This window comes from Pleurodeles waltl, chromosome 1_2, assembly GCF_031143425.1.
Source record: "Pleurodeles waltl isolate 20211129_DDA chromosome 1_2, aPleWal1.hap1.20221129, whole genome shotgun sequence".
NCBI lineage: Eukaryota > Metazoa > Chordata > Amphibia > Caudata > Salamandridae > Pleurodeles > Pleurodeles waltl.
The window spans coordinates 161,209,690-161,230,520 of NC_090437.1; the positions used below are offsets into that span (position 1 = coordinate 161,209,690).

Below are 20,831 nucleotides of genomic sequence, written 5' to 3' on the forward strand. Positions count from 1 at the left end.
AGCATGATAGCATATGTGTAAAGTTTTGAGCCGATTTGCAGTTCATTTGATTGGAAAAATACCTAGCCCTAATCATGAGTCATAAACATTTACCATGACCTAAAGAAGAAGCGAGTACCACTAAGGCTCAGTCTTTAGTTATTTTTTTCTCTAAACTTCAAAAGTATTGGTTGTGTTTGTCTGAAGAAGAAAGTGGCAGCTCAGTGCTTATTTTGAGCTGGTGGTTGCCAGTGGGTGGGCACCGTCACTTATGTTTTGGGCACTGGCACTGATATGTCCTCATCAGTTGGGTCTGAGTGCAATAGAGGTAAAACATGCAGATCGGAAAACGGAGGAAGAGAAAGACAGCAAAACTGTCATGAAGGGAGAAAGCAGGGACCTGCAAGAACAAGAGAAAGGGGCAGGGAGTGTCTGGTAGTAGATTGACGACTGCCATCCTTGGTATGTGGCACACCAACATTTGATTACACAGGTCTCCGGCTTTTGAGCAGAGCTTCATACACCGGAACCTTTTCTTTCACAAATGAACCACTGTGGCAGTTGTTGTGGTTTGATGCCTTGCTCGTTTGGGAATTCCTCAAAGTTCTACTGTGATATGTAATGGTCCCAGGTGTCAGGAATCTAGGGTGGCCGAACGTCCCGGATTTGCAAGGGTAGTCCCCTTTCTCAATGTCTGTCAAATTTTGGTGAATGCCTCATGTGTTATGGTTTTTGAAGAGTGGGAACTAAGCACTAAAGTAAAGGAGTCTTCATGTAAAGCCCTGCAGGATGTGCTAGCAGCACTCACCAGGAAGCAGTTTAAGTGATGTTATAGCCACTAGAATACCAGACCTGGAACCTTAATTCCTCAATGTCAGACCTTTTGTATGTTGGTTCGAACGGACAAGTCCTTTGTGTGCCGTTTGGTGGCTGCAAGATTGTAGTTCTGCTTCTGTTTGAATGGCATTTCCCAGTTTTTTTAGTTTTCAACATCTGCACATCCTATCAGATATCTCACACTGGATTAATTGTGATGTTACTTTTTAATGAAAGAAGGTAACAATAGCCAAAGCATATGCCACTTCATTGGTGAAGTGGTTCAATGCACATTTGTTATAAAATGTAGCCCGCAGCAGTAGGCAAACCCATAACTTCTTTAACTAGGGAGAGGGCCTTTAATGGCCGGTATCGCCCATCTACGGAGGGCTATATGGCTATTAAGCAGTCAATCTGTGAGCTCAGAATGTTCTTATTAGTAAAACAAAGGCCTCTCAGAGACAGAGGGAGTTGAAATCCCCCTGGGGCTCCGAACTCTTTTTTATCTGCTCTTGCTGTGAATGTTCTATGGCTAACAGTGCACGAAAGGCCTTAGCTGATAGCTGTTGAACATTCACAGCAAGAGCTGTGAAAGGGGGCTGAAGTCAGCCCCTAATTCTCCCATGATTGAGCTAAACTGTTTTTTCTCGTTCAGCCAGCCCAGGGAGGTCCAGGAGCTGAGCAGCGTCCCCCTCACTCCTTCAGAGGCTCAAATGATTCTGTGAGATTCGGGAGGATGGATGGGGAAAGTCCTGGTGTGCTCTGCATCCCAGACTCTGCCTTTCGCCATATATTTGGAAAGGCTGGGGAAAGAGTAAGGAAGAGGGTGTGGATTAGAACATTAAAATGTTGAGATCAGCAGGCTTGTATCACATTGTATAGGCTGCTGCTCCATTGTCTTCAATGGAGCTCTCAACCATCCAGTTACCTAATCAAGAATTAAATACACTTGTATTTATTTACTTATTTGTGGATCAGCTGCAACATTTCAATCAACCACACATGTATATTTGATGCATTCCTTCGAAGGTTTAAACAGCAGGAAACTATATATCAGAAGGAGCATATTTGAATATTTTCTTTCTTAGGACAATACAGAGACTACATAATTAGCTAACATTAGTTCCTGTTGCCACACACATTTTTGATATGGGAATATTCTGTTCCAAGGTCTAAGTGGATGCTTCATTTCTCATCGCTCTGAATTGGAACAAACAGTTACATGGATGATGATTACTTTGTTGGTGTTTGATGCATTGGAAGAACGCAGGGTACTCGCTGATGTCATAACAGGACCAGAGTATAATTTCACAGTTGTGTCCTTGCATTTCTTTTGCACACTTCTAATATTACTCTCGATGTAAAACATAATTTGCCAAACAACTGGAAGGATGAGGGAAAAGTTGATGCTTGCAAAGAAACATGAGTGCTATCCGTAATAAGTGCTGGAGCACCTTCCGCATTCGGGGAACTGTTGTGGCCTTTTTGGTCTCCAGAAACAATAGCAATGTCTGAAATCCACTAGCACAATGTAAGTGCCAAAAATGTAGTGCGGCATATGCACCTCATGGCCCCATTTTAGATCAGAGGGCTGTTGTATTGGGGTGATGGTCGCCATGCCATGCTTGTCTGGTTTGCCCCCTCTTTTGCATGTGTGGATAGCCTAGGACTGGTGTAGTGAACCTGAATCCTGAAATCAGGATGCAGGAATGAAGATATACAATGCTGGTATCTTCTTGCTCTACACCTGTGAACTTGGGCAAATTTGGGGACCTTCTGTTTGGTAAAAGTGGGTGAAATATCCTAGCTGTTTTATGTATAAAGCATCCAAAGACAGAACCCCGTGTGGCCTCCAGTTGCAACTCTCCACTCACTGGTGTGAGGTGTGGAGGTGGGAAGTGAGCAGGCAGTGTGTGGAGCATGCAAGGCGGCAAGCAGGCAGCTGCAAGTACCAGATTAGGTGGCAAAGATCTTGGGCTAGAGCTGGCAGGCAAAGAGCAGTCTGCGGGATAGGCCTCTGGACATGGGTGAGGGCTTAGCGGAGGGGTCGGGCGCTGGCCCTAAATGGTGTTCACACGCTGCTCTGTGCAGCCGTTTGCTGCAGTAGAACATGTTTCCTGCTAAGCGAAGGGCCACTAAATACACTTTTCTTTTTCTTTAAACGTTGCATGCTGTGATCTGTGGCAAGTTCATAAAGCGTTAGCAAAGTTGTGACTCTCCCAACTCTCCCAACCTCGTCACTTGGCACAAACCCACCCTGCCTGAGACTGCAGAAGGCAACCAAAACTCTAGTCCTAGGTCGCAGCAAGCTTAGTGGGAGATGTTGCCTTTTCCCAGCTAGGGCAGTTAAGATTTGTATCATCAGTATATGAATAATAACAGGGTCTGGTATCGCCCTTTGAGTCAGGCCTGCTCCCCTGTAGGCAGTGTGAGAATGTATAGAGGGCCTCTGGCTTCTTACAGAATATCTAAATGTGCAGCCCCGCCCCTCATTGTAAAACACACATCTTTTGAACCGTAATCAAATTAAAACAAATAATATGAATGGAGTCTTCACAGGTTCTTATTGACGCTCAGAACAATAAACTTTGCTGAAATGATAAGATGTCTTTCGCTCCAAAGCCAAATGCTGTATTTGAAGTATGCCATCCTATGCTGCATTCATATGTATTCTTCTTCTTTTTGGGTTGGGTTGGGCGGTGGTTTGTGTGTGGTGGTTCTCCCTGTCCTTCACCACAGTCCTGGGGTTTCATCTTCACCGCTGTGCCTTGCTGTAGTAGCTGCCGAGGTAAGGTTTGTGTGAGGGGCTTCAAAGAAGACGGTGGTGGGTGAGCGGTTAGGATAGGACGCATCTGCATGAAACATAAGAGACGATTCAAAGAATACGCAAGATGAAGAGGAGGATGGTGGGAGAACCTATAGTCCGAAATAACTATGTTTCTATGCTAAGCCGTTTTACACGTTTTTTCCACAGTCCGACTGTCCTTACACAGAGAAAGTCCCAAGTATTAAAATTCCAATGGACAACATGGAAAAGGAACCGTTTCTAATTGATAGCAAACCTACCGACAGTGAGTAGAACTAACCTCTTGCATGCCTGCTTGAACCTGCCTTACCAGGACAGCAATTTATCAGAAAATCAAAGGAGCCCAACAAGTTCCTCTCATCACCATTGAAAGTGTCGCCTGTCATTCCATCTTTCATGCTGCAGATGCCCTCCCATTTCCACTTCCCTCTCTTTGTCCTATGTTTACTGTCCTCAGATGCTCCAAGCGCATCTATCCCGTGGCTGGAGCACCTGCTTTTTGGTGTTGCTTTGAGGTATTTTATCTCTAAATGTCTTCTCCCTCTTCCATCTTTTCCACTGATTAACTCTTTCTCACACCACCACTGTGCTCAGTTTTAATTTCCCACAATCCCACAATGTTGGCAAATCAGAATTTAAAATGTAGTGTGCACCACCTTCACTACTCGATCATTCTTTGTTCAGATAAATCACCCTTCATCATTAACTGATTGACCGTTATAGGTTCCATTAATTTTCATCATGATTGTTTTGGCTTTTGGAGTTATAACTGTATGTGGAGTAAAGTGGATAATGTGATACCGCAACTGTCGTTGATGCAACTGGGATTGTTTTGCATGAACTACTCGCCCGGCTTTGCTGTTTTGCGATTTCACAGGAAAGTGCAAATGTGCATGTGAATTTGTAAAATAACAAAAATCCACAGAAAAAGCTTACGACTTGAAATGTTGTTTGAATATCTATTGATTTAAGGGCTTAAGGAACAATTCTGTATTTTGCATGTTACTTACGGCCCTTCAGTTGTTTCAATGAAATATTGATTTCTACAAAGAGGACAACTCTATTTATGACTTTAATTTCCACCCTAACTCAATGACTGCTTCCACTTTCCCTTGATTGAGGCCTATCCCCCTTAACAATCTTACCCACTCTGAATATACTTCATTTGAGTTCAAAATGATTCGAGTCATTTTACCACAATGTTATCACTAAAGCAGTAATGTCCTCCATATTACCACAAATCTACCCAAAGTACTGGCAATCACCAAAAAAACATAACTATGGCAGCCTGATCAAACAGTAGTTGATGTATAGTCAGAACACTCAAAAATTGCTGATTGAGTTTTACCTCACATGTACTGCAATAAAGTAGCAAGCTGCCTCCAAACATTATCTACTTTTGTGCTTTAAGCAAAATACCTTTTATCTGACCCACCTAAACTGATCTGGCCACATAATAATCACAAGGTCTCTGTGGTCATGGCATTGAAATGCACTGTTGCTGAAGGCTTATTTTGCCCTGTCCAAAACCTTCACTCACTCACTCACCTTTCACAGGGGAAGTGTGAATGGAAACCATCATCTGATTGTCAGGAACATAGCATGACATCCCATTTCACAAGGGGGATTTTTATAATTGTAGCCACACCAAATATCTTACATGCCTTTCTATGCTATTTCCTCACAGTGGCACATTAACCTAATACCACACATTTATCCTGAAAACATTACCACATACCACCCCCCCATACACAAGCAATGAAAAACAAAAAAGTAATAGATGGAATGCCTGAATTAATCTCAGCTACTGGTGATTGCTCAGGCTGCGTTGCAGTCAATCGTTTTATGCCAACTATGCTCAGAGACATATGATAGTTAGACTATGTTCTTCTCCGGGAGGCACAGTCCTGCCCATGCAGGAACGCAACTCCAGTACAGTTTGGCCTTATTGTAGCCTCATCAGTGTAGTGTAGCTTGAGTCCATTGACACAGAAAGCAGAAAACCCATTTTAGGCACACCTACTGTGCTAGAAAGTGCCGAGAAATGGGCCCAATGCTCACTGTACCCCGTCCTACCTGCACGTCACTGACGAGGCCCACACAGGCAAAATTCAATATGGATATTCAAGCAAAAAGATTAGGAGATCCTGCGACACAGGTAATAAATATCCAAGTAGAGATCCTGCGTCACGGGAAATTAATATCCAAGTAGAGATCCTGCGACACGGGTAATTAATATCCAAGTAACTGGACTGATCTATTGTAGCACCCAACATCTTGACCTTATTTTGTTTTGGGTTTTGAATTCACAAGCAACTTCCACAGTTTTAGTCTCTTCAACCATGGTAAGCATGTATTCATTAACACACACTCCCATACAAGGCTTATTAATCATCTGCATTTTTTACAAAAGACAATGGGGATTTGGGGGAAAGGTTACACAACTGAAAGAAAAATCGTAAGGTAGCCAGGATGGCAAGAGAATGAAATGACATTGCATAAAATCCTTCTTCGTCATTTTTACAAATACAGCCTGACTAAGCTCCAACATCATATTTACCATATAACCTTTCAAAAACATAAACGAAGTGGAAGAATCAGCCTGAAGAGCCATATGTCAGGGCAGGACAGATCTTATATTTGACCACGCTTGTCTGTAAACAAAGGTTAGTTTGGGGAATTTTGAAATTAGCACTTTGTTTTCTTTTAGAATCAGAATTTCATCTGAATTTCAATCAAATTAAAGCAAAATGTTCAAAAACACAGAAAAAATCCCGTTTGACCAGATATTTTGAAGGTGTACCCCTGGTCACAGACACAAGGTCCAATTCTTGATTCAGTAACTTGAAGTCTAATTAGTACATCATAGTGCCCACACTGGTGTGCCATGTAGCGCCTTGACTTGTCAGTATATTTATTTATACCATGCAGCTACACTTGTATGATAAGGGGCACAGTTCAGACTAAGGAACTCACTTAGAGTTTGGTGCTAAATCCAGGGCACTGCCATTGATATGATAATTATGGGTGTGCAGTACTACCGGTCATTTAGTATTTTATGATGTTAATGGAGAATATGTCGCATCAGTTATACTTATCAGTGGGATTCAGTATTTAAATACAGAAAAGTTACCTCCGCACCTCTGCTGGTGGAGACCATCACCTCATTCCAGGCATGCTGTAATACTGCATTACTTTAAATAGGCGTAATGTGTTAAATATACAAGAATTAGATGGTAATTTGCTTCCCTGGAACACAGAATTAGACCACAGACAGTTCAAGCAACGATTATAGAATACCTGATGACGTACACAGAATACACGCGGTAGGAACGTAATTCGTGGAAAGGATATTGCTAAACACTGTTTTCACTTTTCCAGGAGGTTTAACATGCTTAGATACACTGACCGTGTATGTTTATATTTTATTTTTACAGAAGATCCTCCGACATTCCTTGAGCGACACACGTCTTGCTAAGAAAATTCCCTTCTTTCAGTCATACAACGCGCCAAGGTAAAGACACTGTGTAGCAAGAATGAAGAGCCCTATGTGAAAAGGACTCAGAAGTGATTAAAACGGTGCACATGGCCAAGCTCTCACCAACATGGCCCCTCCTGCATTTTCTGGCTTCACTACACCTGTTCTAGCAATGTAGCAGGCTCGATGTAGCCAGTCCGAACATTTGGTGTGTTATCTTTAGTATATTTTCTCAGAGACTTCAATTCTAGTTTTTGCTTGTGTACCAACACAAGATTTAGACTTTCTTTTGTAAGCCCTCCAATTTTCTGATTGCTAGTAATTATGCACACTGGCATTTATATTGTGCACAATAATAGATTCCCACACACTTTCAGTGCCTCAGAGTAACTGTTGGGATCTACGGTCCTTAAAATAATTAAAAAAAATATACCAGGGGTTGACATTCTCCTGTGCTGTCCATGGACACATCTAGTACGCACCTCATGTTTCTTTTGTCCTTTATGAATATTTGTTAAGTACATTTCTTCACGAATTCAGTGTTTTATTTTCCATTGTTATCTTACTGTTTGTTTGCTAGTGTATTACTTAACAACTTAATGTGTTTAGGGGAAATTAGCCTCATGTGCAGAGCCCTTTTGTGATGGCAAACTCTGCAAATTCACATAGTTTGCTACTGAAATAGGGGTTTTCTTTATGTAAAAAACACATTTTCAAGTCAGCAGATTCTTTCGTACTTCTAAAAGGACTATTCTTTCCGATTTGCAAATAGGAGGCAGTGTAAAAGGGGCGTTCCGCTCCTATTTCCCAGGCACAAATCATTGTTGAGTTTCTGGCCCACAAGTTGGGCTGAAAAAATGAAAAGGGGCGGGGCGGCTCCTTAGAACCTCTTTCCATTTGAGAATCGTGTTGGTAGCCCCTGGGGGAGAAAGTTTTTTCAAAATGAAAACTTTATTTTTTTTAAATAAAGCTCACCACTGGACTTTTTAACGAATACAGGGTTGCTAAAATTTTCCATTTTGGAATCCAGTCCTAGGGATGGCAGTCAGCTGTCCTTTGCATCCCACCATCCCTGTGATTACAGCCAATGACAGAGGTGTCACAAATTGTGACCTTCCTAATCAATGTTAATTAGTTAGGATGTTCGGCGATCCTCTGTGTTTCGGTATTTTGTGAACGACCTATTGTTACATAGGTTTACAAAATACTATACCAAAAAGGCAGCGAACAATGTTCGACTAATTTTACGAATGGTATACTAGTACATCAGGGCCAATGTCCATTATTAGGAGCAACCAAAAAAACAGTTTCTCCAATTAAACAAATAACATCTTTAGCAATATATAACAAGACATTGAAACCAGTATGTTTGAAACCTAAATAGATATTTCTCTTGTGTATCATCTGCCTTGGTTTCAACCAGTAGAGTATACAGTTTTCACTTTAAGCGTTTTCTAGACACCCTCACTTGAACGATGTAACAATCCTTTGGCACTGTGATTTAATTTTTTTCTTGAAAAAGTAATACACAGGTTCAGGGGATTGTTAAACCATTTAGCGAAGACTACCTTTGATGCAAAGACTGATGTTTCTTGAAACTGCAGAGCATGCTCAATATAACAGAATTTTGAACTTGTATCTCTTTTGGCCAACCAATCTTACCTGCTTTCCTGAAGTCAAAGACATTTATGATCTCGTTATGAGTGGCTCCAAATGGCCTTGATTCTCCACACTCTCTGAGGTACAGATATTGGGTAAACTCTGGGACATTGGTAGCTTTGGGAGTGGGGAAAATCCAGTTCAATATGAATGGGCCCCTCATGGTCCCATTAAAAATGAAGAATTATTGGGGGAATCAGTAATTCAGGGTTTGATTCTCCTGGTAATTCCTAATTTTCCACAGATTTTCATACAGAGATATCAGGTACTGTCAGCAGCCACCCATATCTCATAATGCCGATGGGGCCGGTAACTGCAGTCACAGGCCCCCATCAGAATTAAGAGGCCACTCCAATTGAGGGCCTCAGAAGCTTAAAGTCCCCGGTGATGAGTGTACTGTCTCTGACTCTAAAACATTGCTGCTCCTTGACAAATTTTCACAGATATTTTTACACAGTTGTGAGACTGACATTAAGGCCTCTAGAATCTATAGAGATTTTCCAGATCACAATCTCGTGTCTGACAGTAATGTTACACGTCTGTCCATTACTTCACATATGCTAAAATGGAAATGACTTCCATATCGTGGAGCTTAGCCTCACAGTCCTGATGTCAGTATTGTTAATCTCCACTCATTTGTATATGGCAGATTCTATATGTGAAGCTGCAATCCCAGTCTGTCTCGAATTTGAAACATGATTTATAAAGGGCAATTTATGCCCTGAATAGGGCTTCATGGTGCAAAAATTGTCAAGAGGCCAGATAGGAGAATTAAATAAAATAAGGAAATTGACAAAAAAGTCAGATCTTCATGTTCTTTGAGAACTGAGCTCTGTTGGGTTCAAAGCAACCGGAGCCTCTATCCAGCCATGAAGAGTGGTATGTAGGTGGATGGAACAAGAAGGCATTAGTGTATCTAAGAGATCTTGGTGGAGCATAGACTTTAAACAACTTCTGTAAACTGAGTGGACCAGAGTGCAAAAATAGCCTTATATATGTGTGTGCAAACTTTTAATTGAATCCTCTTTTGTAAAGGAAGGCAGTGAAGATATTTTATTGTAGAAGGTATTGATCTAGGAAGATGAAAGAGAAGCCCAGCTGTAGCATTTTAAACCTGCTGAAGTTTATTAACAAGTTGGTTAGTAAGGCCTAGTCAAAGGCATTGGAGTAGCACAGCTGAGAGGTTATTAACACATGGATCACTGTCTTTCTAACTTTAAGTGGAAGGAAGCCTAACACCTTGACCAGGACTTTTAATCATCTCAAGCAAGTCAATGAAACTGATAAAATCTGATATTTCAAATTTGACACCTAGATTCTTAACAACCTTAGCTGGGAAAGGGGTGGACCAAATTCCCGAGGCTACGAGGTTCTATTCCATTCTAAAGATGTTCAGTTTTCCCAACAATCAATAGTTCAGTTTTATCAGTATTCAGCTTTTGATGGTTTTCACTCACACCCACAGAGCAACAGAAAGAAGACAGTGCCTCAGATTTTGGTGACCTGAGGGTGAGTCACCCGTCAATGACACAATTAATTGGGTGTTGCCTACATAGAACATTACTTCAAAGCCAAAACTGCAAATCAAGGCAGCAAGGGGGGCATATAAATATTGAATATTAAAGAGAATAGGACTCAGAGATGGTCCCTGAGGTATGCCACAGTCCAAAGAACAGGGGCAGATGTACTGACTAAGCTCTACGGCCTAAGGAATCAGTTATTCAAGATAATGCAGAACCATCAACACCAATCTTTCTTAATCTGTGACTGTTAATAGTATGGGAGATGGTGTTGAAGGCCGCATACTAGAGTCCATATGAATGATCTGCAGGTGAGTGAAGTATTCCTATCTCAAATATACACTTCTTTCCCGAAAGTACATTTTGGGCTGAAGGTCATTTTGGGTAGGTTATATTACATTAAAGTAATTTCATTTGTATCTTCTTGCTTGTGGATTAGTTGCTGTTATAATTATGTAATCAGGGTCATTCATAAAAAATGAATGAGGTTAAGGGAAGTCACCAGTTCATGTCTGCATTAATCTCTCCCTGGATTCACATGTCCAACATCCTCTGCTGTGCTCTTTGCTGCTGTTGTCAAACTTTGTGAAAAGAAAGGCTTGGTACTGAGGACTGGCTGGAACCTGCAGCATGACATATAAATGTCTACATGGCCCATCACGTATCTTACTGCCCTAAATTCACTAATTCTCAAATATTTAATGGTTCCTCCTCAGCAAAATGTAATTCTTACAATGTCTCCTATTCGAGAGAATCTTTTTTGGCAAAGGTCTAATTTCATCTACACATAACACTTTAATGTGCCTCTTTTGAGCTTTAAGACATCTCCCAGTTCCAAAGTGCACAAACCAAGGAATATCTACTCCAATATGTTATTGCATCTTGTAAGTATTACAGTACAGCAATATGTACATCCAGTTATGGCAGAACGTAACATAATGCACTGCATTATCATCCTGCTACATTAAAGAATATTAAAATGTGGACAGTTGTTTGAAGCTGTCAATTGTAAGACATACCTCGATGTTTTGGAAACTTGCATATCCCTAAAAACATTTGCGAGAAAAGTTCAATGCCAGAAGTGGAGTTGACTGCTCCTATTCTAACCATTGGTTCTGGATACTCTGGCCCAGATTTACTGAGGTTTGACAACCTGAGATCGCACAGGAGCTTGATTTTACACCACCGTCAGATGGACCTTTTAGGTTGGCCGAGATACACAAGAGAGTTACAAAAATAAACAATTAAATTTTCAGTGAAGCCCATTTGGTCCCACAATAAGGACCTGTGATCAGAAATTTAGTTTATTGATTTATTCCCAATCAATAAAATATGCATGCATGTCATTAGAATATTGAAAAGATAGAGAATTTCAGCTGGCAAGCTGAAATATCGCAATCAATTCGCTCTTAATAGATTAAGATACAGGACACTTACAATCAGAGAAATACAGGAGACTAGAATTAAGAAATATATGTTCCATAAAGAATCTCATGTTTTCTCTCTTAAACATGACATTATTCTAAATTCATCTAGTCAGATTTACATATGGAATGGGAATGGTCCAGAAATGAATTTTAGGACGATTAGAATAATGGCTTGAGGTAATTTAGGAATGCAAGAAGGTGTTAACACAGTGAAGATTTCAGTAGAAGTCTTCCAAAAGGTAATAAGTGTTTAGCATAAAGCTTCACACTTGCAAGAATAAAGGAAGCAGAGAGGTCTGTACTCCTCAAAGTCTAGGGGAATCTGTCTTAACTTCTAAAAGCATAAGCAATAACTAAAACAAACAGAACCTTCAGCATGAATGTTATCTCTCCCCCCCCCGAGACCAATGATCTTCAAGTCTGTCTCGTAAATTGTAACATCACCCACTTTTCTAATCCCACGGACCTCAAAGAGTCTCTGCAACCTTGAACATCTCACATTACTGGTACACAATGAATAGGAGACTTCAGCAGCTCATTAAATCTTCATGTTCATGACAAGATTTTCTAATTTCAGGAACCATGATTTGTTAACTAATCATTGCAGTGGTTTAGCATAGTATGAACTGTGCTGCTTTGTGTAGGGTCTTTACCTGGGAACTTAATGTTGTTGACATAAAAGGAACATTTATGGCATGATATGGTTCAACCTTATTTTAATATTCGTTTTCAAACCATCTGAAGATATATTCTTACAGTTTTGAGATGTGGTTATTTGTATCCTACTAAATATATGTTTTAAAAATGCTTTAGAATACCAAAAGAGTAGAATGGGCAAACACACTGACAATGTCAACTATTAGATCGAAGGTGACAGTCATGACAGATATATTCGTACCTTTGAGGCACTTGTTATAAATAAAATATGAGAACTTACCATGTTAGGCAATAGGGATAATTTAGAGACAAAGTAATTAACAGAGTAAAATAGATAAACATTAATCTGAAAATTATGGATTGCAGAGTCGTAATTTACATTGTTGATGACATCCCTTCAACTCACATTGTGTACGTGTACACAGTGTATCTGTTTTATGAAAATAGTTCTTTCTGTTTTATTTGACATCAATCTTTGTGTAAATCTAAATAGGTTCTGATCAAAATTTGTATGTTCATCCATGTTAAAATATACACAGTTGCTTCAGCTTTCTTCATAAATATAAAGTAGTCTTTAGGGTAACTTGTAACAGAAGATGAAAATTAGACATGTTAAGTCCTATGCTAAGAAATTCATTATTTGTGTTTTATGTGAAGGCAGGAGGTCATAACAAAACAAAAAGGCACATGTTAAGGAAGTCCCATGAGTTACGAGGTACAGACGGAAGAGCGTCTTACATTGTCTTTTTTCTTTTTTTCAGCCCTCCGCGAACCCCTGTAAGAGTTGTGCCTCAAATTAGGATAGAACTTGATCCTGAAGACAATGGTTATTTCTGGAGGAGCAGGGGAACAGAAACAACATTGTGACCCGTATGCTCATCTGATACTGAACTTCTTCTTGTCATTAGCCAAATATGAAATTACCCTTTCTTTGCTAATGTACAGGTACTTCTGCAACCTACCTTTCAACCACAGGATTACCATTTTGCTGATTGCCCTCACGTTCACAGTTGCAGTTGCACTCTACCCTATCATATGTATGCAGGAGTTCGATTTCCATCCCTCAAGACTTTGGCCTTCAGACACAACATTCACCAAATCCTGATCTCTCCCTTCATAAGGCGGGCATTGTTTTAGGTGCTTGAATTTTTTTTGTGAATCTCAAATGAACTGACAGCATGGGTCCTGGGAGCAGGCGTTTGACGCACTGAACAAAGTAGAGGTGTGGTCGCTACTTGGAGTATACTTGTTGCCTCCAACCGTTCTGGAATATGCCATTGCACATACTGATCCTTCAGCCTGCTGCATAAATAAGAGAAAATAAAAATGGTACGTTTTTTCTAGCATGGATGGACAATGCTTTCGTATCAAATTTCTCTTGTCCCTTTACTATGCAACTTGTTTTTGTAACACTTTAATGGACATGTCTTATATGTAGGTTGAAAAGTATTCCCCCTTTGATTGTGCTGATGAATTATGGGGCAAAACCTGCACCTTACTTTTGTAAATTTCTTAAACCTTTTTTAAAATGACTGTAAAGAAAATAATTTTTTCCTGCAGCAGGAAACGTATAGTTCTAAGTAGGTCTACCTCTTATTTGTAGATGCCAGGCTTTTTTCTGTACAGATGTACTGTATATATTGTGATTTAAGCAAACAAAACTAAAATTGAAAATCTTAACAGTTAGGCCTTGTGCATAATCAAATTGTTAACATGTTGGTCATCTGTGTTGAAAACATCCACAACTTACTTTCTTATGTTTTTAGAAAAGAAATCTTGTAATTGAACAATGAAGGAGATATATTTTAATTAAACAAAACTATTTTGAAATGTATAAACAGTGTCTGAAATGTAACAAAGCGGCTGACTATGTAAGCCCAGAAAAAACAGCAGTTTTGAGCTGTTATGCAGTATTTTAAGACAAACGATGTTAAGTGCATACCTCTTTGTCTGTATTTATATTCAATTCTTCTGTGTATACATCCTAAGGGTCTGATATATATAGGATGCACAATAGTAGATAAAGTGGATCAGACAGGGAGAGAGAGAGAGAGTAGCACAGCAAGCATTCTGTGGATCAAAATATTTGTTGTATTATAGTCTTATCCAGTGTCGTTGTTGGTGTCAGCAATGGTATCAGTTATGCTCTCCAGCGAAATATGCATTGCAGAACAATGCGGGTAGGTACAGTCTGTTCATTACATCTATAATGGCATTCAGCTGTACCTGACCGGAGTGGTGCCACCTCATGTCACCTTCTTGTTAGCACTGAAGTACATCCTATTAACCGTACGGTACTCTTATACTTCACTTGCCAGCCCTAATTGAATCAATTTAATCTTCTGCGCCAACAATCCTTTGTAAATGCCTTTGCACAACCCCTGTAGTATACTGTTGACTGGTTGAGTCCATCGTATGTGCAAAAGGCCAGATTAATGCCAGATTTTAATGATAAACATTAACGTTATAAATGCATTCCGTTTAGGCACGTAGCATGACTATATATCTTATGTGCATATCCCAAACAAATCTGGCATTGATCAGTGCTCTTCTGGACCTATTTTGACCCCCTTACCACAGACCAATAGGGGAAACTTGTAAAGATGTTTGAGCAATTGGAGCAAAAATCTGTATTAAGATATTAGAAGTTAGACATCACCTATGAAACTTTAAAAAGATGCAGATGTTATTTAATATTTATTAAGCTTGTTAAACTAGATTCCATAAGAAAATATTCGGTAGTTTTAATATTGACCATGGAAGAATGGATTCACTGGATGACATTTTTCATATACTTGATTGACCAGAGTGATTTTGATAACCACTGCTTGTTGGCTGCAAAAGAAATCCACTTCTATAATATTCTGTGACTACAGGTGCAGATGATGGATCTTAAAACTAAAAATTGATACAACTGGAATGTTGTAAAGCTACATGGTATATACAATCAATCTAAATTTGACAAATGCACACATAAAATATAATGCACTACACTTTTCAAGAAATGTAATTGAATATGTTTTATTACCATATTTATGTTTCTGTTTAAAAAGATTTAAAGTGGTAAATCGTGTAGAAGTCATATGTATTCATAATGTGAGTCACATTTATTTTTAAGTATAAAGTAATGCACATAGTAAGTGCAATTTAAATATTTTTACACACCCTCTAGTATGTTATACCTTTCAACCATTTATGAAGGCACTATGAATGTGTATAGATTTCATCATGGCAGGGGGGTTCTTTATTTACCAAATAACAATTTCCAAAGCTTGAAAGTTGTAGCAATCCCTTAGAGATTGAGAACATATTTGGTTACATACAGTATTATAGAAAAGCATACAAATGTTTCAGACTCATTTGATAATCCATGACAAATATTGCTGCCTTTGTAAAAGATAAAATATGCACAGCTCATCCTAGGTTTCCAGCTAATATAGTTACTATTTGCAAACTAAGGGAAGAATTTCTAATCATTAAAAAGTCTGTTTCAAAATCGAATTATGATTTCTTTGTGGCTCAGCTTACATAGCTCACCTTTTAAATATGACAGTATTGCACGTGTCTATCTGAAGCCATATATTTTATAGTGTTGTTTTTCTTAGATCACATTAAAGTTTGTTAGCAGTCTATACTACCAGGCTACCGAAGATTCAAATGATCTCATCCGTATAGATATCTTAGTTGATCTTAGAGGATTCTAATGAACCTTATTAGTTCATGTATTTGAGCACCCTGCCTATTGTCTGCAATGAGATAAAGAGGCTAACATTAATAGAATACCAATAGTTCATACCATACCACATCTTCAAATACTGCCTATACCTGAATAAGAGTTTAATATACTAAAATACTTGTAAGATTTTATATCTCCCAAGGACACTAACTGCATCAGAACCAAAAAGAAGTCGTTATAGAAAACTTCCTGAAAAATATAAGGCAAATTCTTTATTTAATTGGCAGTATCAATGCCAGAAAGTTAAAATCACATCTTTGGAAAAATTATCTTCCCATGACCTATTGTGCTGTGCACCATATAGAGTGCATGCCTACAACAGCCTGTCAAAGCTGTAAAGTCCTGTTCCTCCGATGCCTACACAAAGTTCATTGCTACTCAAATGATAATGCTCTTGGTCTATTTTGCACTGTTTCCTTTTTTTGGTTGACCTTCCAATTCAGATATAATGATATACCAATAACAAATGCCATCACTGCCGACGGTTATTGTGAGAGACTCTTGTTTGAAGGTGGATGGCAGAGTGAAGGGAGCAAACCTTGTTAGCACTGAAGCAGTTTGGCTCCTTGTAACACCATTCCACAACAGTACAATCAATAGAATGTAAACTTGCACTGGTAATAATCTGATGGAACCCTTCACATTGTATTTTGATGCTGGGGTGTTTATGTCAAACAATATAATCAAGTAATATTATAGTATGCAATATAACTGTACTTAATTTTCCTTCTGTAAAGAACGTGGCACAGGGAAGCAGAGCACTTTTCTACAGCAAATGCATTTACAGAGTGGAACGCAAGAAAATGGGCTCCTATTTTTCAGTTACCTAGAGGGCTTTGCTGCCTCAGGCCTTCCAGGATCCCTGCTGTGCATTATAAGCCACCAAAGCCACACCTCAACTAGTTGTACTCGTGTATTTTTTCACTATAAACACACGTATATTTCCTAGGCATGTTTGCTATGAACTGTTGACCAACCTTCACACAACAAAGTCTTCCATTTTGTAACTAGTCTTAATGTATTTAAAACGCATTGACAGCTGAATTAGTAATGAAATCAACAGAAAATCAGTATAAGCCAATGTACAGTGTTTAGAGAAGTTGGTGCCATTCTGCAGTGTAGCAAAGCATTTCCATCTTTCTTCTGTACTGTGTTTCTTCAAGTTAAAAAGTTTCTTAAATGTTGCTGAAGTTTAAATTATGAATGTTTTCAAGACTTCCTTCTTTTGCAAACAAGAGTTTTTCACCATTGAATACATTTTAGAAACTAAGGAGCAGATATACTAAACTATCAGGAAACTCAGCACAGTAGGCAAACATGGTGGTTTGCGTTGCATGATTGGGAAAGAGCGGGAGAGCGCCATATCTTCAGAGATATGGCTCTCGCATCCCCTCTCCCTAGCGCCTTAGCTCCTGTGTGCCACACACACACATCTTTGTGCCATAGTGCAAGGGTGTGTGCGAGAGTCTAGCACAGGTTTTGTACTGGAAAGTTTTTTTCCAGTACAAAATACTGGGCCTAGACAACAGTTAAAACGTTTCCTACTTTGTAGTGTGCTGCACAGTCCAGCAGGCATTCAAAGTAGGAAAAGAAAGAAAAAATGACAACTTTCTCTTTTTAACACCTGGTTTTAAAAGGTGTTATTTTTTTTACGCAATGTCTACATTTTTGGTAGATAAGTTTTTGCATCAAAAAGGGTGGGTAGTTGCATTGGAACACCCATGGAACACCCCATTTACCCTAAGTAATGCAAAGCAGCTCTTCGTGCTGCTTTGCATTACTTTTAGTTAGTTTCCAGCACAAAACAAGTTTTGCACTGGAAAGCAAATAATGCAAAAAAACATTTTGCGCTGGTTGCGTTCCCTTTATGATGCAAAGTCATTGCAAAGTGTTAGTAAATTACCCCCTAAGTTTCATCCATATGACGAGGATGACACTTTCAAATTCAAAATCGAAGCAGCAATGTCTGGTGTAGATTTTCTAGCATCTTCTTCATCTCCTCAACCCTCAAATATTCTTTGGGGCATATTTACAAGCTTTTTGGCGCACGGCAGCACCGCAAGCTGTCGTACGTCAAAAGAAAAGGGCAGTAATGTGTTTGTATCTACAAGACCATGGTCCAAGGGTGTCTGCGTTGCAGGGACGATTGATTTTGTGCAGCAAGGGACACCTTCCTACATAAAAACAATCACTGGAGGCATTTTCCTCCTTCAATGTGTGCTGCAGAATTCAGCACACATAGAAAAAAGAAAAAAAAACAAGTCAAAATATAGGTATTTCTCCTCGTTGCACCTCCCTTACTCCTCCCCTGGGGAGGCGTAGGCTTTTGACACATTGCCAGGTTTAAAAAACACCAAATGTACATGGGTGTTGCGTGGAACACCCACCACAACACCCATGGAATGCCTCCATGCCGCAGGGTCAGTCAACTCAGGGACTTGCGCTGTGTTGACTCAGTCTATATTTAGAAGGCCATGTAAAGCCTGGCAAGATGGCTTTACGTGGCCTTGTGAAAATGGCCCTGCAGTGTGCCCCACTGGACCCTCACTAAAAGTGAGGTTCCCGCTGCGCAAAGGGCCTTGTACATATGGCCCCTTGTGTTTAAAGTGACTTACACTTGTGTGTTTTTTTTTTCTAGTATTGGTTAACATTCTGCTAGATTTACCCTGTCTGGGTACGTTGTTTCAGTTTCTTTTTACCCAGTATTATATAGATCTCAGTTCTGTGACAGCCAATCAACTCTAATGTTATTGTTTATGTCTGAGATGGACAGGTCTGGAAAGGCATTCCGTCAGCAAAGGTGCATTTTCTTGTTGGAGAAAAGTAAAATCAAAAGCAACTTATTGCTTCACACATTAGCTTTCTAATGTGCTTGATATGTAAATGTTGCACAAACAGTGCTATCTAATGTTATTGAATTGTTCAAAGATCAAAGAAAGTTGAAAATAGTAAACAAAAAATAAAACAGACACATACAACACAAGAAATGAAAACATTTCTTATTGCTCAATCTGAAATAAACTAAATATTGATAGTAAAGAACAACATACTATATATATATATTTTTATCCTGTGCAGCAGTTTTAATTAACAAAACAATTATAGTATATTTACCAGGCACATGGCTATTCTCATGGGTAAGGAGTTCCAAACAAATAATCAGAGCTGAAGGAAATGTTGTCCTGTGGATGAAATGTCTCAGTACTATGCGGATTATCTGCTTCATTTCACCTTAAGCTGTTGCTAGCATAGTGCAAAATGTGAAGATCATGCCTTTTGTTTTGGAATCATTATACACGTTCACATACTTTTTTTTCTCTGAGCAGTTTGGCTTGGGAGATAAAAAATATCTGCTTTATACTTTGAAGAAAATATTCTGATCACAACTGAGCGAATTAAAATAAGAATAAAAACATTGTGATGTAATACTTTTTCCAATGATGTACAGCATTTAGATATTTTCACATTTTACTATTCTAATATTATTTTAAGCTTTCTATTTTGACTTTTCAGGAATCAAAAGATGAAGAAGATGAAATATTTTAGCATTTATATTTTTCAAAATTAAACGTGTACTGAAAATAAAGTAACTTTATTCATTTCTTTGTCCTGATGTTTCTGTTGAATTTTTATTAGGTAAATGAGGTGATTATATTTTTGTAAATTGGGTTTTTCAAGAAAAGTATATGGAAATCTATTAGCTTTGTGATTAAATTATACAATCAAATGGTATATACATATGTTGTATATTTAGGAATTATACTAAAATCCACTTATCAAAATGAGAGCATTTATGTTTTATGATTTATGATATGGCCTGAAGAAGAGGAATTACTCTATCAGATAAAGAAAAAAATTCAGGTCGATTAGAACATCCATAACTATGCATCAAATATTTATTAAAGTTTCATAGAAATTAGTAAATAAAAACAGCTGTATTGACAGATGATTCAAGCTGGTAGAATCTGGAAATGAGCTGTCTCATCCTGTAATAATCTTTATAAATTACCCTGACTGATAGTATTGTCCTGGAAAAGTGTACAAAATGGCAATAGTATTGTCTGGGAAAACTGTACAAAATTGCTAAAAGTATGTGTATTCTCAGGTTAGTTTTTTCTCTGGCTAGAGATATGACACATTTTTCCACCATGGGGTCTTCTCCAGGGCCGCATGCAATAGCTTATGTCCCTATGGGGACCACAGTATGCTACAAACGCATTTCAGTAACATAGCCTTTTTTAAAAGCTTCCTTTAAGAGCAGTATTATCCGTGGGTAAATGGCTACATCATTTAAATATTTAGGGCTTTGGTTGAAAATATGTAAACGTAATGGGAATCTGTTAACATTTACCAGCTAATGACCAGGCATCAAACAATATCTAATACTACAATCAAAATTCCTAGGAACCAAAGGTTATGATTTTATAAGACCCAAATGATTTGATAAAGGCCATTCAAACATAATATGATCATCTATATCCTGACGCTCTGTACTATGACAGACAAGATACTGTACCTGTCAAATAAATTGACCTCAAACAAATGCCAGACACTTCGAGAAATCCACTGAAACACTCTTAGGGGCATATTTACAAGCCCTGTGGCACAGTGCCCCTGCTGCGCTGCCCTGCGTCACAGGGAAAGGGAGGTATGTACCTTATATGGTACATTTCTGTCTTTTTCTCCTGCGCTGGTGCACAAATTGCTGCCATGGGCCAACGTAGGCCCCCCTGTACCATAGGGTGGCTGCAAT

General features: G+C 38.9%; 1 protein-coding gene across 4 annotated transcripts in view; it reads left to right on the plus strand.

The window, feature by feature from the left end:
• The window catches only part of SLC4A4 (solute carrier family 4 member 4), a 623,315-nt gene extending 603,638 nt beyond the window's left edge, over positions 1–19,677 (plus strand). For 2 of the 4 annotated variants that reach the window (XM_069236872.1, XM_069236873.1), the window contains exons 24-26: positions 3,770–3,866; positions 7,039–7,115; positions 13,104–19,677. In XM_069236872.1, coding sequence (XP_069092973.1) covers positions 3,770–3,866; positions 7,039–7,079 — 138 coding nt within the window. In that variant the 3' untranslated portion in view covers positions 7,080–7,115; positions 13,104–19,677. The remainder of the gene's footprint in view (positions 1–3,769; positions 3,867–7,038; positions 7,116–13,103) is intronic. The other 2 variants (XM_069236870.1, XM_069236871.1) reach the window with 1 other exon arrangement.
• Positions 19,678–20,831: the final 1,154 nt, after the last annotated feature.